Source organism: Larimichthys crocea, unplaced genomic scaffold, assembly GCF_000972845.2.
Source record: "Larimichthys crocea isolate SSNF unplaced genomic scaffold, L_crocea_2.0 scaffold322, whole genome shotgun sequence".
NCBI lineage: Eukaryota > Metazoa > Chordata > Actinopteri > Sciaenidae > Larimichthys > Larimichthys crocea.
This window is the reverse complement of record NW_020854246.1, coordinates 170,173-191,631: the sequence shown is the minus strand read 5'-3', so window position 1 is coordinate 191,631 and position 21,459 is coordinate 170,173. Positions and strand designations below refer to the sequence as shown.

Here is a 21,459-nt window from a genome sequence, read left to right as displayed (position 1 = left end):
ATCATTCATTGTAATTCATTGTCATTTTATCATGTCATTGTATTCATTGTCATTTTATCAGTCATTGTAATTCATTGTCATTTTATCATCATTGTAATTCATTGTCATTTTATCATTCATTGTACCATTGTCATTTTATCAGTCATTGTAATCATTGTCATTTTGATCATTATTGTATTATTGTCATTTTACATCATTGTATTCATTCATTTTCAGTCATTGTAATTCATGTCATTTTATCATTCATTGTAATTCATTGTCATTTTATCAGTCATTGTAATTCATTGTCAGTTTTAATCATTTAATTTGTAATTCATTGTCATTTTATCAGTCATTGTAATTCATTGTCATTTTATCAGTCCTGGTAATTCATTGCATTTTATCAGTCATTGTATTCATTGTCATTTTATCATATTGTAATTCATTGTCATTTTTATCCAGTCATTGTAATTCATTGTCATTTTATCATTCATTGTATCTTGTCATTTTATCAGTCATTGTGATCATTGTCATTTTATCAGTCATTGTAATCATTGTCATTTATCAGTCATTGTAATTCATTGTCATTTTATCATTCATTGTGATTCATTGTCATTTATCATCTGTAATTCATTGTCAATTTATCAGTCATTGTAATTCAATTGTCATTTATCAGTCATTATATTCATTGTCATTTTATCAGTCATTGTAATTGTACAAATGTTGTGTTGATTTGTCCTGTACACTGACATCTATTGCACGTCTGTCCGTCCGGGGAGAGGGATCCCTCCTCTGTGGCTCTTCCTGAGGTTTCTTCCACCTTTTTTCCCTGTTAAAGGTTTTTGTGGGCAAGTTTTTCCTCACTGGAACCGAGGGTCTAAGGACAGAGGGTGTCACTCCCTGTACAGATTGTAAAGCCTCAGAGGAAAATGGACTTTGTGACTTTGGGCTGTACAAATAAAATCTGATTTAAAATATGAATAATTAAGCATTATTTATGTGTGACGTCATCTCAAACAGAAGCGTCCTCGTGAGTCACGGGACTGCTGGAAACCAGCTGCCCTTCACAATAAGATACAGGATGAAGCTGATTGATTACAGATCAATAGATTTCATGTATGTGTGACGTCATCAGACACATTCACAAACCTCACTTCCTGTTTCTAATTAAATATTCACGAGTGGACACCGGAAGTCTGGACTGATCCTGTTAATTGTGATCATTATTACGTCACGTGTTCTCTGACGTCACCTCATTGTTCAGTGATTTTCAGAATTTTACTTTGAAGGCTGCCCGCGGCTTCCGGTGCGGTGTGGTGCGGTGCTGCGCGTTGACGCAGCGGGTGGCAGCTGGTGCGTCAGGAGGAGACGCAGATGCCATAACAGCATCACCGACCGGACCGAGCTCTGATCCGAAGACACGAGTCTGTGCGCGCCCGGTACCGGCTCCGGGACGCCTCTCATGCTCTGTCCGCCTCGCAGCGCGTCAGTCCGGGTTTGAATCGGAAGAGAAGCGACGGAGCGGCGGCAGCATCTGGAGCGGAGGTAAGAGCTGCAGGAGGAGGAGGAGGAGGAGGAGGAGGAGGCAGGGCGTGGAGGAGGGGAGACCTGTCTGTCTGCCTGTCTGTTGGTCCGGTTATCCGTCCATCCTCCTGTCCGTCTGTCCTCCTGTCCGTCTGTCCTCCTGTGCGTCTGTCTGTCCTCCTGTCCGTCTGTCCTCCTGTCCGTCCGTCTGTCCTCCGGTACCGGCCCCTCTCCCACCCCCCGCAGGCCGGAGGAGCGGCTCTGCTGTCCGGCCTGCAGCCGCGGATGGAGCGCTGAGGCCCGGCGGGACGTTTCCTGACGAGCCGTTTCGGTTCGTGCAACAGCCACAGTGTGCGCGTGCGCGTTATCCCGGGTGTGGCTCGGTTCAGGTGAGCCGGACCGAACCGCGGTGATAATGATGGTGATGACGTCACAGAGGTGAACAGGTTGACCTGTCAGATTAAAGAAGCTACAGAGGTCACGTGACGAAACCTGTTACATACAAACGTGCGTGTGTGTGCGTGTGCGTGTGTGTGTGTGTGCGTGTGTGTGTGTGTGTGTGCGTGTGTGTGTGTGTGTGTGTGTGTACAGCCGTTACTTGCATCACCTGCTGAATTCATGTTCCCATGGCAACATGATGTGGTTACAGCTCTCCATCTGGTGACTTCACTAAAATATATTTATATTTTTAATGTCGTCCTCACGAAGCCGCTCTGCTTATTTTAAACGTAGTTTAGCTTGCATCACGTTTCTGGAGCAGATCAATGACCCAGCAGAACCTCAGGACCAGCAGAACCTCAGGACCAGCAGTCAGCTGTTCCAGCTGGAGGTGCCATCAGAGGCTTGTTTGATGGAGATCAGGGCGGTATCGCGGTGGCCCGGTTTAAGAACATGGACTGAGCCCTGTCCTCGAGCACAGCAAGCTTCTGCAGAACCTCGTCTTGAATTTGATGACAGTGTCTTGAAGGGTTGCTCTCTCACTCCATCAGGTCTCAGAACAGTTTTGTTCTGAACCATCAGACCATCGTTTACAGTCTGGACCTGTAAACGTGCCCGATAAGCTCCAGCCATGTTCTGAATACCAGAAGACCAGACAGTCACAGAACAGGAGCAGCTGGTCCAGTCCCCTCTCCTGATGAGGTTCTTGTCTGGGTGTAATTTCTACCAGTCTGGTGATGTCGTGAAGCAGCATCATCTGTACTCGAGTATTTGTTCTGATTACATTACTTCTGATCAAACAGCCAATCATCAGCCAGCTCCCCAGCAGCAGCTGATGTCACTGCCTAGTCCAGCAGCAGTCAGCCCAGCTCGGCGTCTGTCTTTCAGCCTTTTATTTCACCAAGCTCTCACCAACCACTAAAAGTCAGTCCCACATTTACTCTTGTCCGGCGGCTTCTTGCTCGCTCACTCTCTCCTTTTCTCTTCTTAGCTTCCTCCGTCAGCGTCCTCTTCACTCTCTTCTCCTCTGCCATCATGTCCATAGAAGCTTCTACTTCTTCTTCTTTTTCTTCTTCTTCTTCTTCTTCTTCTTCTTCTTCTTCTTCTTCTTCTTCTTCGCAATGCTCTGAGCTCACAGTCCGGGCAGCCCGGCTAACTAAGACTTAGACTTAGAGTTGACTGCACTTTATTGATTCCTTTTGGGATGACTCCCTCAAGGAAATTGAATTTCCAATACATTTTATTTATTACATCTTATATTTACAATATAAGATAAACAGTAGACTTTTAGCTAAATATATAAAGTAGACAGTAATCAATAAACTCTTAACAGTAACAACAAAACATTTTCTCCATAAAATTTGATCCAGTTTCACCAAAATCATGAAATCGTTGTAGTGATGAGTTTGAGTTCACCACAACACACACAGCAGTGATCATGTAGACATCATGCAGTGAACATATTCCTTTTTCTGATGAAAAGTGTTCTCTCTGTCTCTGTCCCTCCTACATTTCCCAGGATGCTCTGGGGTTTCCCAGCAGGCCTGTGAAGAAGATGAGTGTGACATCATGGTTCCTGGTGAGCAGCTCGGGCACTCGACACCGTCTCCCCAAAGAGATGATCTTTGTGGGCCGAGAGGACTGTGAGCTCATGCTGCAGGTGAGACTGTGGAGCTAGTTGTGGAGAAGTTGCTGAAGTCAAAGGTCAGGAGTTCAGAAAGTGTTCAGGAGCCTCTGATGTCTTATGCTGTATTATTTATTGATGCTTCAAGGAGAATTAGAGACACTCTCAAAGTTCATCAGAAGTGCCTGAGTCGGTCTCACATTCTGCCCAACTCATCCTGGTGGATCGACTTTAAACCCCAAGATAACAGCACAAATACTACACGCCCAGAATGAGTCACAGAGAATGTCTTTACCCATGGAGGTGTTATTGTCAGCATATTCTAGTCTGGAGACACAGATGTCTGTTTACGCAGATTGGACCGTCAACAACAAGCTATCTATTATGTCTATGAAGGCAGCAACAGGTCTCTGTGACCCTGGACACCACAGTGTTGAGATAGACTGGCACCTACTGTTCCCAACCAAAGCCAAACAACTAATACTGCCGAGGACCTCGAGGCCCACACGGGACCTCGAGGCCCACACGGGACCTCGAGGCCCACACGGGACCTCGTTAACCTCAGGAGAGGAAACTCCATAAAGGTGATGATGGTGATCACTCACCTGCGATCACTCACCTGCGATCACTCACCTGAGCCAGTTATTGATGTCAAACTATGGATCTGACATGGATCATGCAGCTGGCACCACAACTTCCTTATTCATTTAGATCAGCTAACACACTGGAACAGGTGGACAGGTGGACAGGTGTCTGATGATGGTGTTTGTGTGAATGTCTCTGACAGTCTCGCAGTGTCGACAAACAACATGCCGTCATCAACTACAACCCAACAACTGATGAACACCTGGTGAAGGACCTGGGCAGCCTGAACGGGGTGAGCCAGACACACACAACATGCTACAACCTGCTACGATCTGCTACGACACGCTATGACACACTACAACACGCTACAACATGCTACGACACGCTACAACACGCTACAACACACTACAACACACTACAACATGCTACAACCTGCTATGACATGCTACAACACGCTACAACACACTACAACACACTACAACATGCTACAACCTGCTGTGACATGCTACAACACGCTACAACACACTACAACACACTACAACATGCTACAACCTGCTATGACATGCTACAACACGCTACAACACACTACAACACACTACAACCTGCTATGACATGCTACAACCTGCTATGATCTGCTACGACACGCTATGACACACTACGACACGCTACAACACGCTACAACATGCTACAACATGCTACAACCTGCTATGACATGCTACAACCTGCTACGATCTGCTACGACACGCTATGACACACTACGACACGCTACAACACGCTACAACATGCTACAACATTCTATGACATGCTACAACCTGCTACGATCTGCTACGACATGCTATGACACACTACGACACGCTACAACACGCTGCAACATGCTACAACATGCTACAACATTCTATGACATGCTACAATACGCTGCAACCTGCTACAACACGCTGCAACATGCTACAACATGCTACAACATGCTACAACATTCTATGACATGCTACAATACGCTGCAACCTGCTACAACATTCTATGACATGCTACAACACGCTACAACAAGCTACAACCTACTACAACACACTGCAACCTGCTACAATACGCTGCTTTAAATATGACTGTATATAAATATAATAAATATATAAATATAAATATATATGAATTTATTTTGTTTGTTTGCTGCAGACGTTTGTGAACGATCTGAGGATCCCTGATCAGACTTACATCACCCTCAAACTGTCTGACATCATCCGCTTCGGATATGATATCCTTCAGGTGACATCATCTGGTGTGTGTGTGTGTGTGTGTGTGTGTGTGTGTGGTGTGTGTGTGTGTGTGTGTGTGTGTGTGTGTGTGTTTTTCTTAACACTCTCTTCACATTCTCACGTCTACGTTCTGGAGAAAAGTCAACACAAAGTCCCAGAAGAGGCTCTGAAGGTCAGACAACACGTATTGTCTCTGAATTATTACGATCAAACACCTTCAATAAAGTGACACATACTAATAGTTTTACAGAGAAACTCTGTGATGTGTCCTGATGAGCGCCCCCTGTTGTTTCAGCATGAGAAGTACAGCAGTCAGCTGCAGATGAACCTGAAATCTTCAGATGGGAAAAAAACGGAGCCAGAAGATCGAACAAGAGCAGAGAAGACGCCGAGTACCAAGAGCCTGCCCCAGGGTACAACCCTAATACTGCAGGCAGTACTGCAGTACTGTTTACTCTGCAGGCAGTACTGCAGTACTGTTTACTCTGCAGGCAGTACTGCAGTACTGTTTACTCTGCAGGCAGTATCTGAGTATAATCATAATCAATAAAAATACAGTAAAGTACTTCCTCCCTTTGGACTCTCCATCCAATCAAAGCTCAGCTTTGTGAGGACAGCTTTCTATTGGTCAGTGACACAAATTTGTGTGTGTGTGTTTGTGTGTGTGTGTGTGTGTGTTACAGAGGCTCCGGTGTGTCGGCCCACGCCTCTGTACGGTCAGCCGTCCTGGTGGGGAGAGGAGGATTATGGGAGTAAAGTTCACATGAACGACGAAGCTCACGCAGGTAAAAATATCTTTGATTACCTCTGAAATCTGATGCCAGCCAGTACAAATAGACACATATACACACTGACTACGTGTTAACATGTTAACAATCAATGTTAACAATATGTTGAACATGACATATATATATATATATATATATATAGATATATATATATTTGGAACCTGGTCTGGCTTTCCATACAGCTTCACATGTAGACTTTTAAATGTATTTCTTCAGCCTTATTGGTTATTACTAGTGTTAGTACTGTAGTATTAGTACTGTAGCAGTAGTAGTAGTACTGCAGTAATGCCTGTGTTTGGTGTCTGTCAGAAGTCCAGAAGGACGCTCCGTCCGTGGATCATCCGGACTTTTCTGGATCTCTTTCGGACTCCCAACAGAAGAGCGTCTTCCCTTCGTATCACCGTGAACCGAGCTACTTCGAGATCCCCACCAAAGACTTCCAGCACCCTAAGACCTCGGGGGCGGAGCTTCATGAAATTCCCACCAAGGACACGGACACGGCGCCACCGGCGCCGCCATCCCCTCCCACCCCGACCCCGCCCGTTGTTCAGAGCCACGCCTCCTTTACCATCGAGTTTGACGACTGCATGCCTGGTAGGATCAAGATCAAAGACCATGTCACCAAGTTCTCCACCCGCCAGAGGAAGCAGCAGGCTCCGCCTACCAAAATCACAGCAGCCACGCCTGCTGAGGTGATGTCAGCAGAGAGCAAGGTGGCTGATTGGCTCGTTCACAGTGATGTCAGCATGATGAGGAGACGTCCAACATGTGAAGACGTTTACAGCACCAAGAGCGACCTCGCCATGAACATCAAGACCCTCAAAGGTTAGGACCACATCGTGCTTTAATGTTAGACTGGAGACTAGACTAAAGACTGAAGACTAAGACTGAAGACTAGACTAAAGACTAGAGACTAAAGACTAAAGACTAGACTAAAGACTCAGGACTAGACTAAAGACTAGAGACTAAAGGTGGCTGATTGTCTAATATGTTTTTAGTGCACTGTCTTTATTTGTTATGATGATTTAATGTTCTTCTCTGTAAAGTGTCTTTGATTACCCTGAAAAGCGCTTCCAAATAAAATGTATTATTATTATTATTATTATTAAAGACTAGAGACTAAAGACTAGAGACTAAAGACTAAAGAGGGGAGACAACACTAGATATTAAAACAAAGAGCGACTGCACCATGCAACATCAAGACCCTCAAAGGTTAGGGCTTCAGCCACATCGTGCTTTAATGTTATACTGGGAACTGGAGACTAGACTAAAGACTAAAGACTGGAGACTAGAGCAGTAAAGTTACTTATATTGTAGCTGTAATGAACAGTGCAGGGCACTATAGGGCACAGTAGGACGCTGCATTCACCTACTGATAGGAAGTATTTGAAAGAGGAAGCAAAGCTTCAGGCTGGTTCGTATCTTCTGAGTCATGGACGTTTGTTCTTGTTGTCAGGTCACCATCATGAGGATGGAACCCAGAGTGACTCGGAAGACCCAGTTCTCAAAGGACGGAGGAGTAAGTCCCACCACTCAGTCCAGTCTCATCACTCCGTCCAATCAGAGCAGTCTGAGGCGTCGCAGCAGACAGGTCAGCCGTCTGTTCCAACACCAACGCTCCATCCACCACTGCAACACTCTCCGCCCAGACTGGCTCCAGCTTCACCCGTGGTCCCGGAGCGGCCCCTGTCCCAGAGTCCTCCTCAGGCTCTGTCCCCCAGCATAGAAACACCGAAGCAGGGCCCCCCCGAGCATCTCACCCAGCAGGCCTTCATCATCGAGTTCTTCGACGACAACCCGCGCAAAAAGCGCTCGCAGTCCTTCACGCACAACCCCGCCCACGCCGACTCGTACTCCGCCCTGAAAGCCAAGCTGGAGCGGCGGAAAGGCGGTGAGAGGCCAGCATCTGTGCACGGCCACATCCCTCCCACCCAGCAGGTGACGGTTCCTCTTAAGGGCGCCCCCCAGAGGTCGAGCTCTCTGAAGAGGGAGAAAACTGAAGGGGAGGTGGCCTCCTCTGGTTCCTCCTCTCGCTCCTCCTCGGGTATCATCATCAGACCCTTCGGCAGCGTCGGGAAGAAGTCCAAGCTTGCTCAAGAGTTTGCTGCCGAGTTCCTAAAGGATTCCAGTCAACAGGATTCCTCTTCAACGAGTGACAAGATGTCCCCTCCCCCAATGTCTGCACCACCTGTGATGGTGTCGCCTCCTCATGCACAAATTCCCTCCCCCCAAGAACCTCCAGCACCTTCCTCAGTCTCCTACCCCACATCCCCCTTACAGCCTCCAGCAATCTCAAAGTCCTCCATCCTCAGCAATACTGCTGGCCAGACCACCTCTCCGGTCCACTCCTCTGGGCCTCCCGGCATGATGCCAGTGGGCGTTCGTGCAGCAGACCCCAAATGTTCCCAGAGGATGATGAGGAACGAGGAGGACGACAGCCTGAGTGACGCCGGGACCTACACCATTGAGACGGAGTCACAGGACAAAGAGGTGGAGGAGGCCCGCAACATGATCGATCAGGTGAACTCACGTTGACCACGCGATTAGACCCTGAGTGACAGCACAGATTACAGAGTGACGCAGCACAGATTACAGAGTGACAGCACAGGTTACAGAGTGACGCAGCACAGATTACAGAGTGACAGCACAGATTACAGAGTGACGCAGCACAGGTTACAGAGTGACGCAGCACAGATTACAGAGTGACGCAGCACAGATTACAGAGTGACAGCACAGATTACAGAGTAATGCAGCACAGATTACAGAGTGACACAGCACAGATTACAGAGTGACGCAGCACAGATTACCGAGTGACGCAACACAGATTACAGAGTGACAGCACAGATTACAGAGTGACGCAGCACAGATTACAGAGTGACAGCACAGATTACAGAGTGACAGCACAGATTACAGAGTGACAGCACAGATTACAGAGTGACGCAGCACAGATTATAGAGTGACAGCACAGATTACAGAGTGATGCAGCACAGATTACAGAGTGACAGCACAGATTACAGAGTGACGCAGCACAGATTACAGAGTGACACAGCACAGGTTACAGAGTGACGCAGCACAGATTACAGAGTGACGCAGCACAGATTACAGAGTGACAGCACAGGTTACAGAGTGACACAGCACAGATTACAGAGTGACACAGCACAGATTACAGAGTGACGCAGCACAGGTTACAGAGTGACAGCACAGGTTAAAGAGTGACACAGCACAGATTACAGAGTGACACAGCACAGATTGCCGAGTGACACAGCACAGATTACAGAGTGACAGCACAGATTACAGAGTGACACAGCACAGATTACCGAGTGACACAGCACAGATTGCCGAGTGACACAGCACAGATTACAGAGTGACAGCACAGATTACAGCGTGACAGCACAGGTTACAGAGTGACAGCACAGGTTACAGAGTGACACAGCACAGATTACAGAGTCACAGCACAGATTACAGAGTGACAGCACAGATTACAGAGTGACAGCACAGGTTACAGAGTGACACAGCACAGATTACAGAATCACAGCACAGATTACAGAGTGACACAGCACAGATTACAGAGTGACAGCACAGATTACAGAGTGACAGCACAGATTACAGAGCAGTGTTTTTAAATAAAGTTGTTTCAGGGTTGCATGAAACCTCTTGTCCTTGTTGCTCCTTCCTGTTGCTGTGATCCTGCCCGCCCTCCTCATGCATGCCCTGTGCTCTGACAGGTGTTTGGTGTCCTCGACTCTCCAGAGTACAGTGGTGTGAATACAGGAGTGTATAGACCTGTAATAGATGATGGCAAGGATGAGCAAGCTAATCTGCCTAGCGATGGTAGCACTGAGGACCCGTTGCATGGCTTTATCCCAGCTGCTATCAGCGGCCCCCCAACAGGCCCCATACAGGTAAAGAACTGAACCAGAACCTGAATCTCACCTGTGTAGCATGAGATCCCAGTGCATGCAGGTTGTTGTTCATCCCTCTCTTTCTCTCCTATGACATATTTTACTCTGTCAGGTCCTGTCAGTCTTTTTGGTTCCATGTTTCTGTTGTCTTGTAATATCGTTATTTTTGTTCTGTTGTCCAGGTTCCACCTGCCCACCCAGCTGGCCTGGAAGGACCCAAATGGGTTTCCCGTTGGGCGAGTCTGGCAGACAGCTATGCTGAACCTGGTTCCACTCCACCTCAAGGGGAATGTCTGGAAGGTGCTGTTAAAGTTCTCTCTGTGCAAACGGGTATCAAACCCACACACGTGTTCACCTCGTATTGACCTATGATCAGTGTCTGGGCTGTGACATCGGATCACATCTCTGTATCTACACTTGATTTAAGAATCACTGCATGCACATGAATTCACCTTATGTGACAGCTAATCTGACGCAGATCACATGATCAGTGTTTAGTGATGTGTAAAATAGTAATAATAACAATAAGAGGCAGAGGAACAGATGGAAAAGTTGAGGGAGTCCATCTTTACAGTGTCCATGGATGCAGAGTCATTTTCTCCGTCATGTAAACATGTTTCAGTCTTTGGTTGGTGGTTTTACATCCATCAGTTCACTCTGACCTTTTCTTTCCTATGAACAAAAGAACTCTAAAGTAGTAAGTTTCTATCACTGATCTGCACTAAACAGGTCTTTGGGTCACATCCACCTCCTAAATATTATCAGTTTCTTTTTTAACATTGTTACAAAACCTTTGAATTTTTTGAACAGTCCTAAAAAATGTGGTGTCGTCAACATAATGCCACATTCAGTTTCTTACATATGAAGAGATGGTAAAGGAGTTAGTGCTGTTTTGTTTTGAGGACGTCAGTTGAAACATTTTTTTTTTGAAAATATGAAAATTAGGTTGATTGAGATAACTGTGATTGTTTTTATAGATTTACGCTTCATGAGCCGATCAATGGGAAATTACTACGATAACTCTGAGTCAGAGTCCAGCCACAGCTCCAGGACCAGAAGGCTGCTGCCGCAGGTGCCTCCAGAAAAGCTGGACACTGTTCCTCCGAGTATTCTGATTCGCCATGAACCGTACCAAAGCCAGGAACCTCTGGACCGATTCTCGGGTCCTCCCCGTCCACAGGATTCCACCCAGTGCCTGTCCGTTCAGGATGATGTGGACCCAGACAGTCTGAGCGATGCCAGCCGCTCAGATGATGGACCCGTTCTGGAGAGAACAAACAAGAATCAGGCCAGGACTGGATCTGTGTCTCCAGTTGCTGCTGGTCACCAGTTCAAGGTTCCGGAGAAAGTGTCTCCCTCCACCAAATCCACCTCCTTCTACATCGGTTCGGAAGACAGTCCAGGAAAACCTGACCGGAGCCCGGTACAGTCTGAGAGGACACGTGACCCCCCAGCAAAAACTCCCCCAACTACTGTCCTAATCCGACACCTGAGCGGACATGAACCCAGGAGGACAGGTGTTAAACCCAACAGTTCTGCTCCAAACCTCCAAATACAGGACAAGGACTCAGTCCCCACTAAAGATGGCTGCACATCATCTATTGTCCGACAGGAGAGCTTCACCAAAGACCGGCCCAGCGACACTGTCCAGATGAAGAAACTTCCTCACATCTCCAGCCACCCGTCCATCAGAGATATGGAGCAGAGGAGGGAGAACATCCAGGACACGCATTCTTTCCTTCAGGAGGCCGAAGGAACTCTGTCTTCTCTGGACACCAAGTTTCCCTCATCTGGCTCTGGTCGCAGTTCAAAGAAAGGAGGCTCCTCCACCCACATGGATGACTCTCTTTCTGGGGAGTCAGACGTGGACACAGCAAGCACTGTGAGCCAGGTGAGTAGCAAAAATGCTCCAGTCAGCGTTGCTTCTAAAAAACGTCCTGCGATCAGCAGCCTTCAGAAGGAAAAGTCCTCTTCCAGCCCGTCCATCCAGGAGAAGGGACGGCAACTCACCGCCCGCGAACGTCTGTCTGAAAAACGTCGAAACCAGGTGACAACAGACGCATCGAGCAAGGCAGAGGCAGCCAAGCGCTTCCAGATGCGCCGCAGTGCGGGCAACCGCGGATCTCTGGACCTGTCAGAGGGTCAGCAAGGTTCTGGTCCACACTGGACTGAAACAACATCATCTGACCATGAAATTTCCCGTCCGTCTAGCCGTAGCAAAAAACTCATCACTCCTCTTCAGAAAGAAGACAATGGGAAGACACCTAAGACGGCATCACAGCAGGTGCTGACACGCTCCAACAGCCTGTCAGCGCCACGCCCAACCCGGGCATCCATGCTTCGTCGAGCACGGCTGGGCGAGGCCTCAGATAATGAAGGCACTGAGACTGATCGTGGTTCCCAGAACTCTGACCACATCACAACACCATCCAAAGTGTCCGCTGAGGGGAAGAAGCTGTCACGGCTGGACATCTTAGCAATGCCTAGGAAGAGAACCGGCTCCTTCACAGCTCCCAGCGACAATGAGACTTCTTCCACAGGCCGGTCTGGGTTCTCTAACCGGAACTCTGAGTCTGCTGTCGCTACCAGGAAGACATCTGTTGGCGATGCCCGCCAAGCAGCTACCAAAGGGGGTGGAGCTCTGGGGAAGCAACCACTGACCCGTACCCGGTCTAGTGGAGCCAAGTACCCCAGCACCAGTGAGTCCTGGCTAGATTTGTGTTTTAAATATTCACACAAGTGAAGGTAGTTTAGAGTCACTTGTTAATCTGCAAGTCTGATATTGACTAGTCTGGTTTCCAGGTCCCAGGTGGTTTGTTTCAGCTCACCTGTCATCTTTGATGTGAAGTCATATTCAAAGATATCCTAACCCTTACATTAAAACTAATATTATCAAACAGCATCTAACACTCTGTTAGTTTATTTATCATGTTGATTTAGGAATAACACACACCTGCAAGTCTGAAACTCTCTGATTGGATGTTACTTGCAGCAGTGCTCTCTGGGACTTGGAGTTGTTTTGGAAGCTGTCTTAAAGAAGTTAAATGTTTCTTTGATGGTTGTTGGTGCAGACACCAGCTGACAGAGCAGATGCTTCAGGACATACTGATGCCTGATGTGATGCATAACATGAATCTGGATTTAAATATTTTCAGGTTCCCGTCGCAGACAGAAGGGCTCAGACTTCTCTTCCTCCTCTGAAGAAGAATACGAGATGAATGCTGCAACTCCAAAAACCAAACGCTCCTCCCATCCCACCACGTCCACCCAGACTCCACGGGGCCACCGTTCAGCTGCCACACGATCCAAGTCTGTGTCTGTGGAGACGGAGGAGGACGAAGATCAGAACGAGGTGGACCCCTATCAGAACTGGTCAACGCACAGCGCTGAGATCGCAAAGTAAAAAACAGAGTAACCAAACCTGAGATCTGTCCCTTTACTGTTGGTTGGTCTTTGTTTCTATCCAAACCTTCATGTTTGTGTTTGCAGGCTCAGTCAGGACCTGGCCAAAGATCTGGCCATCCTGGCCAAAGAAATCCACGACGTTGCCGGGGACGGAGACTCGCCAAGCTCCGGGATGGGCACCACCACCTCACCCACCTCGCTACCCAACACGCCGGCCTCCACCATTTCTGCCAGGGAGGAGGTGGGAAATGCTGCTAACTGCCAAACATCCACCACAACCATCATACCAACTACAGCTTCAGAAACTGGGAACACACGTTCTGACAGTGACTTGTCCATGACCAATAATTTTAAAGATGGTCTGTGATGGTTGGTTTCAGATTAAAATCTCCTTCACAGTTCATTTCTCAGAGTTTGAGCTGATGACTGTCATGATTTTAAGGTTCCTTCAGTGTGTTCCCAGTTTAGAAACATTCGTTTGATGCATCAGGTCTTTTGTAGTTTGGTTTATCGCCTATGAGTCTGAAAACATCAAAAGTGTGTCAGAGGAAAAATTCAGTGTCCTGCATTCGAATTTCAGGTTGCAGGTCGATTGACATCACGCTTTGGATTCTCATGATTCATTTCTCTGTTCTGCTGCACAGGGGCCATCTTATCCATACTTACGTGGGGTTCGACCATCTCAGGTGTCTGATTCTGACTCATCACTCCTCCTGGTTCCCCTCCTCCACCATCCTGCCCCTCCCATCACTGATCCGAACACTCCCCTCTCCCCAGTGTTGGATTGTTCTGAAACACATTTGATATTTTCATTTTGAGACTTTGTCTGATCACATGGTCCAGTTATTAACAAGAAAACTACGGAGCAAGCACAAAACAAATCCATGCTGGTCTTCAGGGTACAGGTTTACCAGAACCTGCCTCAGCCTCTACCTGAACCTCTACCTCAACCTTTACCTGAAGCTCTGCCTCAGCCTCTACCTCAACCTTTCCCTGAACCTTTACCTGAACCTCACTCTCAATTATATATTATTTACAGAGACTTGACAACAAGAGAGGCAGAAAACTCGAGCAGAATCTGGATGGTGGTGGGTTGACATCTGCAAAGACTAGTTTGGACTCTACCCAAACTTAAAATATCCCGCTTTACCCGACCCAATATCAGCTTACTGCAACCTGGGTTACTTACCTGTCCCAGGTCTACCTGTCCAATGTGTAGCTTAGTCTACCTGACCCGCCTTGTAATATCTGTCGTGATCCAGTACAGTCTATGAAAGAAATCAGATTACTGTTTTTGGTTCTGGCTGTAGTGTTATGTGCTTGCTCAGCAGTTTTACCATTCACCTCCTGTCCCTGCTCATGAATGAACTGGTTCTGCTGGTCCTGGAATAGTTAATGGAGCTGTAGCTGGTGACCAGTAGGACCCTCCTGTTGTTGTGAACACGCTGTATCCCAGCAGTACTAAAATTCACTGCATACACTGCCCTCCACCATCGCAGCTGCATGTTGACCTGGTGCATGCGTTCACGGAGCACCGCCATGACCAGCCGGCTGCTCGTTGGTTTGATAACAAATATTCAGTGGTTGGATCACCGGAGCCAGACTCCCTCTACTCTCTTTCCAGCTGGTCCAACATATCCCTGAGGCCAGTTTAAACTACCAGAAGGTTCCTCCAGGTTCTGCTGCAGTCTTGGACCTGGACGCAAACATGAATGAGCCGGAGCCCGGTTCTAAGCAACGCCGTCCATGGAACCGCGAAGAGGTCACTGTCTAATCCGACTGAGGCTACGTTCACACTGCAGCTCAGTGTGTCCTAATCTGAAGTCTACCTTTGTAAGGTGACTCAGTCAGTGTGTCACATTTCGATCTGGACAGTGTGGACGGAGGCCTGCATGTCATAAATGATCATTAAAGTCTAAACAAATCAAACGTCTAGTGAAAACTGGTTGATGTGATGTTAACTTCCTGACTCAGTGAAAAGCAGCAATGTTCCCAGGTGTCTTCTTCTACCTGATAGTGCAGTATTTCACCAAGTCTCCAACCTGCAGGTGAGCCTCACCCTGCTTGCACCAGTGTGTCCTCAGGGTGGAGCTAGAGGAGTGTAATGGGAGCATCATTGGAGATCTGACAGCAGTTGCTTCTGGACCAATGAGCTGGCTGAGAGTCAAACTGTCAAACAAACAAAGACGCTGAATTTCAGACACGAGCCTGCACTGTGAACATATCCTGAATTCAGACTGCAGCTGCTGCAGTTAGTTTTGGTGTGCTGGGAAATCAGGATGTTAAGTTGCTGCCGGTGTTGGTGCTGATGCTGATGACTTTCTCTGGTTCTGAACTCATTCAGGTGATTCTGGACAATCTGATGCTGAATCCAGTGTCTCAGCTGTCTCAGGCCATCCGGGAGAACACCGAGCAGCTGGCCGAGAAAATGAAGTAAGGAAGCTTGTTGTAACACACACTGCAATTACTGTAGCTCTGTGCTTCAGAGGTCTTCAGACAAACCTGTGAAGTGAGCCCAGGTGTGTGCAGTCATCAGTACGAAAACTGCATTTATAACAAAGTATCGTAGACGTTTCACCTACGATAACTTTCACCTCTGACCCGGTGTAACAACGGTTTTTGGGGGTTTGCTTCGTGCGGTCACACCCGTTTGTGTTGGTGCTAACCCTGCAGTGTGTTTGTCCATCCTCAGGGTTCTGTTCCAGAACAAAGCGGAGGTCTGGGAGGAGATTGAGGCAAAGATCAATGCTGAGAATGAAGTCCCCATCCTGAAAACCTCCAACAAGGTTTATCTGCAAACTGTTTAATCCTCATAAAATATCTGATGATCTGATGTGAGCGCAGCTTCAACTCTCTGTGTCGTGTTTCAGGAAATTACCTCCATTTTGAAAGAGCTGAGACGAGTCCAGAGGCAGCTTGAAGGTACGAGCAGATTCAGTATTCAATACACAACCATTATCAAACCAATAACTAACATTCAGACAACCTTAACGTACTTTACCTAGTGTTTCTGTAGTGTTGACAATATTCTGGAAATATTAAACATGTTTGATTTTAACAGTCTGATGTCTCCAGCAGAAAGACGTCAGCAGACTTATTTCACTTTCATTTCATTTTAGTCATCAACACCATCGTGGAGCCTGGTGGGAGCCTCCAGGCTGCAGCCGTTGGGTCATTGTCTCTTGGTCAGACTCGACCGTCCTCGAAGGAGAAGAAACCCGCCAGCAAACCCCGCGGCACACACCCGACCTCCAACGCCAATGAAAGCACCAAAAGACCACCTCGTGGACCCGACGGGGCCCACTACATGGCCTGAACAGGCCACCGTAGCACTTCTGGCTAGTAACTGTGTATCCACACCGCCCTGCCTATGATCAGCCTGATGGTTAGTGGCTGTGGGCTCAGAGATCAGATCCGGTCTGTAGTCTTTATCAGTGATGATGCTTCTGCATAGATCTGTGAACCAATCCAAAGAGTCAGACAGAGGAATGACGTCCTCTGTTCACACTCTCCTCAGTGTCCCACAGTTTAATGCAGGCCACTTACATCCCTGCTGTGTCCCACTTCCATACTACATACAGTACCAACAGTACACAGTGTGTGCACTGGTGTGGACTTGAAGTTTGGAGAGTCTCTTCATTATGCAGGAGCTTGTCTCGATGGTCCGTTTCAGAAAGGAGGACAAGCTCATTGTCCAGGACGGCTTGTGTTCAGTTTCCTTCTGTAAGGCCGGGCTGACAGCAGGTCAAAGCCCCTCATCAACAAGTCTTCAGGTTGCAGTAACATTGCCCAGACCAGGGACACTGTGGCCTTTTCCTGGAGCCAGTCCAGGTTTGATGTAGAGAGGTTAGATCTCTTTGGCCCGGTCAGGCCAAGCCCACAGAAGCAACCTGGAACCACCACAGAGGTCAGGTACCTTTAAGTTAAGAGACCAAAGACCAGAACCAGTCCTGATGGTACCACCAAGCTGATAACTTCTTCTTTGGTGTCTGGGTGATAAATCCACAGACTGTGGTGAGTGACTGTAGTCCACGTACTGTGTGTAGTAATGAAGTGGGACTCGGTTTATCAGATCTTGATGGGCCGTGGGACCCCGAGCGAGCTGCAGCCGAGGTTCTTGTGCTGGGGGTGTGGATGCACTGACACTGTCTTTGTCTTTGAGTCAGTAAGAACAAATGTGAAACTGTAACAATGTAGAACTGCTTCTCCGTCGCACAAGCCGAACAAAATGTCGTCAAAATGCAGCTCACGCCGCCGTAGTGCGTGGATGACATATCCACAACCTTTGTGCTTTGACCACAGATGATAGATTGTCTCATTTCTGTCCATGTTTATGAAGAGAACGTCGTCAGAATGCCGTCAGACAGGAAACACTAAACTCAAAGATGTACCGCTCTCTCTGACTGAATGTTCTGCTGCTGTCTTGCTGTGATCGTGCGATAGCTGTTAATCTGCTTCTGAATGTTGTGAGTGCTGAGTGTGTGTTGACCTGAACAGCTGATCTAACGTGAGACGTCCTGCTGGTCCTTAAACACATCACGACAATCTGCTCTCTGACATGTTTACTGACTCACAAAGCACAAAGCTTGGGTTCAGTCTGAGATGACACTGATGATGATGAGACGACGGCGTCGGTTAAAGGAGCAATATGTAATGTTACCTGTAACACTGACACCTACACCTGCTCACACAGGTTCAACACACCTTCACAAGCATGACATCATCAAACATCTGATGGTGCTCAGACCGTCTGGTCTGATCTGTGTGACGTGGAACAGATGATAGAGTAAATATGTCACACGTGTTAAATGTGTCACGTGTTCCTAGCTACATATTGTTCCTTTAATATGAACACTAAAGGAAACGTCTCTGCGTTATGAATGAACCTCTGAAGGAGAAATGAAGCTTTCTTTGGGTCTGTTGAGTCTGACTGAACTTCCTGTAAAGAGCTCCACATCCAGAGCTTTCAACACGTTTCACGTGACATTCATAGATCAGCTGTCACAACTGGAGGTCATGTATGAAGCGTTTCCTCGTTGTGGGACGTGGGTCGCGAGCTGAGTTGAGATTGAGCTTGATTGTTTTCAACCTTCAGATTTCTTGTAAAAATCTTCCTCATTAGCCTGAACATGCTTCAAAAGTCCATTTAGAAAAAGTGCTTTAAGAATAAAGTATTTAACCACCTGCTCGGCAAACGGCAGGAGATTCAAGTGTGTGTGTGCGTATGTTCGAGTCCTGCCGCCGTCGCTTTGTTTCACTTCCTTTATGTGTTAAGCAGCCTCGCTGTACAGATGATTATTATTATTCATGTTTCAGATGGTGTGCTTAGCTTAGCTTAGCACAAAGACTGGGCACAGGGGGAAACTGTTAGCCTAGCTACATCAGAAGAAAAAAACAAACACCTACACTGTGTCTCAGTTCAGATCCTTCTGTTAGTACTCTTCTATGTAGTACTCTATGTAGTACTCTATGTAGTACTCTATGTACTGTATGTGAAGCTAACTTTAGCGTAGCAGCTAAACAGTCAGGTGTGTATGGTCGTCATGACGTTCTCTGTACTTTAAATATAGTTTCTCGAATAATTATTGATAATAATTTAAATATTGATTAGAAGTGTCGTGTTGGGATCCTGCTTGGCTAACAGTTTCCCCCTTTTTCCTTTATGCTAAGCTAGGCTAAAATCTGCAGTGGAAGCCGGAGATGAAGGTGAACGGTGATTGGCTAGAGAAACAGGGCGTTTTAGACTTTTATTTTGTAAAGTGCATGTTTCCTCTAGTTTGAGGCAAGTTCACCAAATGTGCACTTTTGGGCTTTTATTTTGACAGTCGTGGTGTTTTCCTGCTCTGCAGCCATTCAGAATGTATCGACTCATCACCTGCCCACAGCACAAACCTGATTAGCTGTTGCTGTGATGATGTAACTGCTGCTGCTCCAGGTGATGCAGGTGTTTTGTTACAGTGCATGAAAGACGAATCAAAGCAAACTGTTCGTACTTCCTGTCTGCAGACCGCCGTGTTTCTACAAACGTCCTCATTGGTTCACTTCAGTTGATTGACAGATGTCTGGACACTCACCTGTTCATCAACAGATTTATTTGTAATAAACTGATTTCATGATTTCATGATTCCACTGGTGGTTCATTTAGACTGACTGACAGACAGACAGACAGACAGACAGACAGACAGACAGACAGGCAGACAGACAAATACAGACAGGCAGACAGACAGGCAGACAGACAAATACAGACAGACAGATACAGACAGACAGACAAATACAGACAGACAGACAGACAGATACAGACAGGCAGACAGACAAATACAGACAGACAGATACAGACAGACAGACAGACAGACAGACAGACAAATACAGACAGACAGACAGATACAGACAGACAGACAAATACAGACAGACAGATACAGACAGACAGACATACAGACAGACAGACAGACAGACAGACAGGCAGACAAATACAGACAGGCAGACAGACAGATACAGACAGACAGACAGGCAGACAGATACAGACAGGCAGACAGACAGATACAGACAGACAGACAGGCAGGCAGACAGATACAGACAGACAGACAGATACAGACAGACAGGCAGACAACAATTAGAGCAACAATAATAAATGATCATGTATCAGTAACATCAATAGGACAGTGTCTCATAGAAGGCTGCAGGTTAGAGTTCTGTTTAAGTTACCTGTGTCTCAGGATCTGAGGGAGGTATTAACCATGCACATAACTTCACTCCTCCTTGTTTCATGACAGCAACTTTAAGCTACGAGAACATTGTAGAATTAAAACAGTTACACTCATAACTGTAAACAAACAACATCTGTAGTAATTTGGAACAATTTACTCATACATTGTCTGTAACACAGTATCTCGTGGCATGCTGGGAAATCTTCTGCTAACACCAACAAGTGTAAAAGCGAGTATCAGAGCTCAGAGTTACAGGTTTGATTTAGTGACACTTTATCACACTCGATTTTGAAACCAACTACTTTTAAAGAGAGTAAAATAGAATGGATTTCACTCTATGAGAGAGTAATTAACTCTACTCAAGGGTTTTCAAGGGTTCCTGCCAGAAAACCTGGATCAGACTCCAGGAGGCTTCAAGGGTCCTTAAGTGGAGGGGCTCCCCACAGACCTCTTGATCAAGAAGCCCTGTGCATGCTGGGTCAGGGGTTCAGGTGATCTTGAGAAGATTCAAAGGTTCCCTTTGAGGTGACCATGAGAAGGACTGGTTCTTCTTAGAGTTTATTTGGAGGGTTTGAAGGCTTTTTAGAGTTTCCTTTCAGGGTCCACGAGATCTCAAACTTTATTAAGAAGTTCTCAGCTGTTTCCAACTGTCCAATAAGAAAAACTCTTGACAGGGTTCTATGACAGTTCTGGGGGTTCTTCACAAGGTTCCATGGTTGGTGACAGTTTCAGAGTTTCCTTAAAATGTGTCTAGTGTTCTTTAGAGGCCAAGAAGGATTGGACAGGTGAGATGAGGTCAGGTAGATAAACCTTTAGACACTCCTGGATTATTTAACACGATTTAAGGAGCTGTTTTTTTTCCACTGCAGAACAAACCCTGAACACATCACGGCCTGCAGGCTGACAGCAGTGTTGCCACGGCAACCGGCATGTTGATCAACTGATTCAGGAACTTCTTTACTTCCTGATGACGTCATCGTAAATGACTGAACGTCTTTATGTTTTTACAACGAGGTACTGCAGTGTGCGTGTACTGTACACAGCGGTACACATTAGTATGCACGAGGATGTGAGGAGGAGGTGAAGAGGAGGAGGAGGAGGATGGGCGGAGGAGGAGAAGGAGGAGGAGAAGAGGAGGAGGAGGTGAAGAGGAGGAGGAGAAGAGGAGGAGGAGGTAAAGAGGAGGAGGAGGAGGAGGAGTTGCTGGCGGAGCTCCAACTGAAAGTGAAAGTAACCCTTCAGACACTCCCGGTCCGTTCAGAC

At 46.9% G+C, this 21,459-nt stretch overlaps 1 protein-coding gene across 7 annotated transcripts; it reads left to right on the top strand.

The window, feature by feature from the left end:
- The first annotated feature begins 1,272 nt into the window (after nucleotides 1–1,272).
- Nucleotides 1,273–19,619, top strand: cep170bb (centrosomal protein 170Bb). 7 transcript variants are annotated; one of them, XM_019266715.2, is made up of 20 exons: nucleotides 1,273–1,524; nucleotides 3,461–3,601; nucleotides 4,353–4,442; nucleotides 5,318–5,396; nucleotides 5,511–5,569; nucleotides 5,693–5,810; nucleotides 6,081–6,182; nucleotides 6,498–7,010; nucleotides 7,642–8,705; nucleotides 9,911–10,087; nucleotides 10,270–10,387; nucleotides 11,065–12,786; nucleotides 13,243–13,486; nucleotides 13,577–13,733; nucleotides 14,137–14,178; nucleotides 15,117–15,254; nucleotides 15,837–15,925; nucleotides 16,185–16,278; nucleotides 16,363–16,414; nucleotides 16,612–19,619. In XM_019266715.2, exons 2-20 carry the CDS (start codon nucleotides 3,497–3,499, stop codon nucleotides 16,806–16,808), a joined length of 5,160 nt encoding a protein of 1,719 aa, XP_019122260.1. In that variant the 5' UTR covers nucleotides 1,273–1,524; nucleotides 3,461–3,496; the 3' UTR covers nucleotides 16,809–19,619. The 7 variants fall into 7 exon arrangements, with proteins under 7 accessions (XP_019122260.1, XP_019122258.1, XP_019122263.1 ...); XM_019266713.2 differs by having other exon boundaries at nucleotides 6,495–7,010; nucleotides 16,612–19,618; XM_019266714.2 differs by lacking the exon at nucleotides 1,273–1,524 and adding an exon at nucleotides 1,655–1,892 and having other exon boundaries at nucleotides 6,495–7,010.
- The last annotated feature ends 1,840 nt before the right edge of the window (nucleotides 19,620–21,459 follow it).

What these genes read in the sequence shown, in the direction of transcription:
- cep170bb (XM_019266714.2), top strand. Translation starts at nt 3,497, where the DNA reads ATGAGTGTGACATCATGGTTCCTGGTGAGCAGCTCGGGCACTCGACAC. An exon ending in CCCCAACAGGCCCCATACAG is followed by an intron (nt 10,088 to 10,269) that starts GTAAAGAACTGA and finishes TCTGTTGTCCAG; the next exon opens with GTTCCACCTGCCCACCCAGC. An exon ending in TCCTGAAAACCTCCAACAAG is followed by an intron (nt 16,279 to 16,362) that starts GTTTATCTGCAA and finishes GTCGTGTTTCAG; the next exon opens with GAAATTACCTCCATTTTGAA.